The sequence below is a fragment of the Barbus barbus genome (assembly GCF_936440315.1).
Source record: "Barbus barbus genome assembly, chromosome: 44".
Lineage (NCBI taxonomy): Eukaryota > Metazoa > Chordata > Actinopteri > Cypriniformes > Cyprinidae > Barbus > Barbus barbus.
The window spans coordinates 2,390,001-2,396,671 of NC_136722.1; the positions used below are offsets into that span (position 1 = coordinate 2,390,001).

Consider the following 6,671-nt stretch of genomic DNA (forward strand, 5'->3'; position numbering starts at 1 on the left):
TAAAAAGTGGACCGCAAGGAATGGGTTATACTCTAAAACATCACGAGTGTAAAACAGATACATCCACTCACACACACACACTTACAAACACAATTATACACACTCAAATGAATTATTATGGCTATAACCAGATAGCCAAAATGAGTTAGAAGACCGAAATAAAGGGTTGAAATCAGATCAGACCCAGAAGTATTCGGCTATGATAAAGCATTCCTGTTCATTTTTGTTACATTTTTATAGAGTTTTAATGTTTTGTGTAACAAAATGCTTTCTGTGTTCAAGGTTGACTGTAGTAATAATAATGCAAAAACCTATATAATAATAATAATGCAAAAAAAAAATAAAAAAAATTGATTTTTACTGAAGAAAAAAGTGTTACATTTCAGGTGTCCGTTCACTTTTGACCGTGAAGACCATGAGTGTGACTCCCAAATGAGGAGCGCACAATAAATAAATTAGAATGAACATTAATGTAAATGCTGTATATATTTACACACACTGGATAAGCGATATAAAATACATTGTGAATTTTGCTCGGCCCTGATTAGTAGTGATTTTGACCTGTGTAAAGCTGATTTATGTGTTTTAGTCACTGTGTGCTCGGTAAGACTTGCTAATTAATTTGCTTTGTTGATAAAATGTCAATGTGTGAAAAAGCCTGTGATATTTTTATTCATGCCTCCTCTCCTCCTCTGCATTTCTCGCAGGATGACAGGGACAAGCTTGCCAAACCACCAGTACGTAAATAATTTTTTAAATAGTTTTTTTCTCCATGCTTATGATTTTAACAAACTCTGCAGTGTCTTTGTTTTGGACTTGCATTGGATGGAAACACCTAAACACACATTTGGTTTTCTGTTTCACAGGAATCACTTGTAACGACCGCACAAGAAAGCACAAGGTAAGTTCAAATCAATGACCAAATGCTTTGCCTGAGAATAACCCAAGGTTTTTGCATAAAGGTAATGCACACAAAGCGAAAACTTTTAAGACATTTTTAAGAAATGTGGATATGTTAACTTTTTATTGTTGTGTAATTAGTCTATTTTCTCTTATTTTCACTTGAAACGTTCCATTGTAGTACAGAAATAGCAAGATTCCAATTAATAATTCAAGTTAATTACCAAGTGCTTTGTTCCTAACCTTCCATTTGGTCTCTCGTTCCAGCTGGTGGTCAAACTGGTTGATACCTGCTGTCGCCGCAGTAATCGTCACATTGATGTACCGTATATACACGGCAGAGGAGGCATGATGGGATGTTTTTCTCTCTGTGCTTACAGCTACAGTACCCATAATCCATTTCAGGTTTTCCCATTACCATAACGATTCTACTAATGAAGGCAACTTTTGTTAGTTTCACTGTTTGTTGTCACATATCCCTGGAGATTTAAATACTGATATATGCAGAGGTTTTTATGAAAGGATATTTTGTATCTAGCATTATAAATATGCATACTCAAGATGAAGTTTTGATTGTCTAATTATTTGCTGTTGTGTAATATATGTACACCATTTATTCAGTTGAAATGTCCATGCTGAAGTGGGGAATATACTGAATATTATCACATAAAATAATTTTTCAAATGTCATTAATGTTCATGTAATTGCAAGATGGATCAGAGAGAAATTATACAAAAGTACACATTCTCAAAAAAGCAAATTAATATAATGTAGATTCACTGGATATTCTGTAAGCTTATTGATTGCTAGCAAAGCGAATCTGATGAAATTCATATTTATCCCCCCCCCCCCCCCCCCCCCCCCCCCCCCCAAAAAAATAATAAATAAAAATGAAATTTTGCAGAAATAAAGTTTTTAGGGTCATTTGTGTTTAACTGAATATATATACACTGTGATTTATATATTTCCTATTTTTCTTTTGTCTTTGGGGTGAAATAGGAACGTGATTGTACACAACCTAACTAACCAAAAATATAATTATGTGCTTTATTAGACAATCAGCTAGCAGTCTCCATGTTATTATCAGTTGTGAAGTGAAACACGGTTATAATTATATTTCTGGCTGCTTGTTAAACATTGATGTGCCATTTAAATGTGTATCAGTGTACCACCATGAACGGTGCTTATACATTCCCTTTTTTTCATTGTTTAACAAAAATGAATGTATATACTTGATATAAGATACAAGCAGCTTTCCCATAGAAACATCCTTCCAGCTGTTTCAGTGCTGCTCCACACTAATGACTCGTTGTACTGTGTCCCAGTGTTTTATGTCATGTTGACTGAATGCAGCAGACAAATCATTCAGCTTTATTGTGTCCCAATAAACAAAGAAACTGATTGTGACTTTCTGGAAACTTATTTCAGTACAAAATTATGCACATGCATTTTTATAATGTAACATTTTATAAGGAACCTATGCATGTACAATGGTCCTGTCCTGTAATCTGAATGAATGTCATTACATTGAACTGACTTCATACACGCACTAAAAATCACCTTCCGACCTGTTGGTGAATGGCTCAGAAACGATAAGCTATAGCTCTGAGAAAGCACCCAAAACTGAAAATTTGCTGATCTGCGTGTTTGTCAGAAACAAATCCATCAATAAGGCACTTATTGATGGTGAAACAGTCCATCTCCTATAGTCTCTTACATCAAAATCCAACCACATATACTTGCATTTGTTTAAAGCTGTTGTAAAGGGCTTGTAAACGGTGCTTAATCTGTTGATATTTCACACCTGATTCAGAACAGATGACTTTTTCACTATGGATTATGATTAAGTTAAAAGTGTACTGTATTAATGGATTTGTTTCTTACAAATGCACAGCTTTTGGCTTCTCAAGACATGAATTGATGGACTGGAGTGGTGTGGTGTGGATTATTGTGATGTTTTTATCAGCTGTCTGGACTCTCATTCTGATGGCACTCATCTTCACTACCATTGATGAACAAGTGATGGAATGCTACATTTCTCCAAATCTGTTCCTATTAAGAAACATCAATCATTTATCTGTTGGATGGCCTGAGGATGATTATACTTTCAGATTTTTGAGTGAACTGTTCCTTTAAGTGCAGCTATCCACTTTGGTATTTCGTTATCCAATGGAATGACATTCAGAGGACATTCCGACCATATTTCTGTTAGAACTTTAGTCAAGAAATGTTATAAGACTGGCATCTGCTGGTGAAGTAGAGCTGCTACAACCTCATTGCAAAAGCCTTGTTTTATATTCATACTCTTTCATATTCCTTATAAGGATCTGATGTGGTAATTGTGTTCAGTCCAAGTGTGTTACAGTTAAAACAGCTTTAAATGTAGAGCCAGAATATATTTTTATATTAAATATCAGATTTGATGATGATTATTAAATATCATACGTCCTCATCATATCATGTTTTGTGCTTTCAGCCTGTAATTACGTTCAGTCTGCTTTGGCCTGTACTTGACACAACTTGTGTTCATTACATGTAAACGAGTAAATAAAAAGCCATATTAGGTCAAGTGTATATCTGTGAACTCGTGTTGTAGCTGGACATGAATGGTGTGTTTGTTTTGTCTGTGATAACAGCGTGTTTTGAAGATCTCACTGACCTGTGGACATTAGATGGGACAGGAGCCAGAGGGAAGCTGGTGTACTGACGCAGACCTACACATGGACACTTTGTAACCGGTTTACTTTTCTGCTGGTTACATCTGCGCTGACGCCTGTTGCCCATTTCCACCAACAGCACTACAAATGTTTCCATTTAAACCACTTTTACTGAATGTCCAGTTCTCGTTGGTCTCGAGTGCCATGCTGATATTCAGATCAAAGGCATGATTGGGAATGTGCTGTTCTTCAATAAACAAGAAGTTAATAGTAACTTATATTTCATAGAAAAAAAAAATGGTCTGTTAATAAATAGTTCCATAAATTGTCAGAGGATCAAGCATTACATGTCACTAGCAGCACACGGCTCTGGAACAGCATGCTCTGAGTGACTGTGGAGTTTTCAGTTCACACACACACACACACGCACACACATGTTGGTTTTTGTGGTTTATGGGGACTCTCCATAGGCGTAATGGTTTTTATTCTGAACAAACTGTGTGTGCTATTGCCCTACACCAACCCTACACCTAAACTTAGCCCTCACAGGAGACTTTGTGCATTTTTAGATTTTCAAAAAAACACCATTTAGTATGTTTTTTAAGCCTTTTGAATTACGGGGACATAGGCAGTGTCCTCATAAACCACCTTCATATTGTAATACCTCTGTCATACCCATGTCATTATACAAATTTGTGTCCTCATAAACCACATAAACATGCACACACACACAAACACACACACACACACACACACACACAAACACACACGCACACACACACACACGCACGCACGCACGCACGCACGCACGCACGCACACACACACACACACACACACACACACACACACACAAACACACACACACACACAAACACACACACACACACACACACACACACACACACACACACACAGGGAAACAGGGAAAGAACAAATAAGCTCAGTCATTTAAATAATGTCACAAAGCAAACAATTTTAATGTTCAATTGTTCCATTTATTTATTTTCACCCAAATATATTATGGTGTAAATTAAAGGTATATTTAAGGTATGTACAAAGTTATTCCTGAGATGGTCAGTGAATTAGATAACACATTATACACACTATACATTTTCACATTACATCATGCACTTTATTCATTTATTTAATTTATTTATAAGCAAATGCAGTGTCATGCTATAATTTATAATTTGAAAAAGAAAAAGTTTTTAAATTATTCATTTATAAATTATATTATAAATAAAAGTGCTGCATTGATGTTATGTGGAAATGATTTACATTATACATTAAATATTAGATTTGATTAGATTAGATAAGAATATATTGATTTCAGAGTGAAATGCGCCACTCATGGTTTTTACAGGTTTTATCAGATTCACCCAAATACTGTATCTCTGGAGTATATTAAAGGTGTATTTATAGTTTATTTAATGTACTTTATGTAGTGAATATGTGCTACTTTAGGCTGTTTCTGAGATGGTCAGTGAACTACATAACACATTAGAGATTGTATTTATATATTAATAATAATAAAAAGCTCTACATTACAATCAGTCATAGTAATATTCTTTATCGAAATCTTGCTTTTTGCATCTAGATGGGAGTGCCTGGATCTAAATATCCCCCTGACCTTGAGGAAATGTCTCTTTATGGAAACCACTGAATTCACTCCATTTATCTGTCTATATACAGCAGCGGTGGGCGTAACCAGCATGTAACTGATTACTAGACAAACCACCAATATATGACCGCTCATATATGCGCCTCTGGAGTGATTCTCCTGGAATGACACATTCTGCCATTATAGATTACAAACCCAGAATAATGGACATAATGAACGAGGAGGAGCAGATGGAGAACGGACTGGACTCCGATGATGATCTTCAACCCGAGGAGATACCCGAGTATCTGAAAGACAGAAGAAGAGCCAAGTCCTTACCCGCGTATCCAGAGCAGGCGAACCTGTACCACCAGATCTCCCAGAACTGCAGGAAACGCGTGAAGTTCGCGGACGCACTCGGCTTGAATCTGGCGAGCGTCAAGCACTTCAGCACCAGCAACGATCCTCAGATTCCAGCCAAAGTCTTCACCAGGCTGAAGAGCTTCCCTCTCCACAAGGACCGGGAGATCATGGATGACTTGTGCGTGAACATCAAGTCCTCTCTGGCTCTGGACAATCTGGTACCGGTGTTCAAGACGCCCGTGGACACCGGCGACTTGGAGACGCGGCTGACGCGCTGCCGTGTCGCGCTGGAAAGCGTCACAGTCACGCAGTTTGATGTCCGTGGGATCATACGGGCGATGGGTAGGAGAGAGGTCGGGGTCAGGTATACTTTCAACGACTGGCTGTCGTTCGTGGATGCGCAAGCCATCCCCGTTCCCACAGAGCACAAGACGCGCGGAGAGCGCTTCTCCTTCACCATGTACAAGCCTCCTTTCTTAAGTCCGAGCGCTGCTGTACATTTCGCCGTGTACCTGAGGGATGATAACTCTGAGTTCTGGGACAACAACGATGGGATGAACTATTCCCTGAAGTACCACAGCTCGTCATCTAGCGAGACCGCGGCTTTCCAAGCGATATGAAGTGGTGCGCTTTTACGCAAGGATTCATTGCGCGTTTCACCGGGCACTGTTACTGCCGTCAAAGAGGTTTCAGCGCTCAAGGCTGAAGGATATATACAGTGGATTGACATGTCCTAGAAAGAGTTTACCAGAAAGGAAATTTCCTTCATCATTTAGTCACCCTCATGTTGTTCCAAACCCGTTTGATGATGTTTCTTTCGTGGAAAGATATTTTGCAGAATGTCCAAGCTGTCCATAGAAAGTGGATGAGGGTTGTCGAGCCCCCAACACCATAAAAGCGCCATAAATATGGTCCATATGTTCTGTCTGTTATGTTCTGAAATTCTAATATCACATATGTTCGTGTAAGGAACAAATTAAAATTTTATTATTTGCTAAAAATCTTGTCTTCTGCAGTCATGTCACATCTGAATTGAAGACTGTTCTCTCATAGGAACAAAAAAAAAAAATTAAAATAAAAGGTAATTGAGACTTTTTATCTCACAAATCAGACTTTCAGAAACCTCAGAATTGCGAGATGTGAACTTGCA

At 37.8% G+C, this 6,671-nt stretch overlaps 2 protein-coding genes across 2 annotated transcripts in view; both read left to right on the forward strand.

The window, feature by feature from the left end:
* LOC306863141 (cytochrome b5-like) overlaps nt 1–1,752 on the forward strand; it is a 4,145-nt gene extending 2,393 nt beyond the window's left edge. Inside the window, exons 3-5 of the mRNA XM_079406346.1 lie at nt 708–737; nt 867–901; nt 1,168–1,752. Coding sequence (XP_079262472.1) covers nt 708–737; nt 867–901; nt 1,168–1,252 — 150 coding nt within the window. The 3' untranslated portion in view covers nt 1,253–1,752. The remainder of the gene's footprint in view (nt 1–707; nt 738–866; nt 902–1,167) is intronic.
* A 3,598-nt stretch (nt 1,753–5,350) lies between these two features.
* On the forward strand, nt 5,351–6,448 carry ppp1r3g (protein phosphatase 1 regulatory subunit 3G). Its single transcript, XM_079406447.1, has one exon. The coding sequence runs from the start codon at nt 5,383–5,385 to the stop codon at nt 6,139–6,141; it is 759 nt and encodes a 252-aa protein (XP_079262573.1). The 5' UTR covers nt 5,351–5,382; the 3' UTR covers nt 6,142–6,448.
* The last annotated feature ends 223 nt before the right edge of the window (nt 6,449–6,671 follow it).

What these genes read in the sequence shown, in the direction of transcription:
- ppp1r3g (XM_079406447.1), top strand. Translation starts at nt 5,383, where the DNA reads ATGGACATAATGAACGAGGAGGAGCAGATGGAGAACGGACTGGACTCC.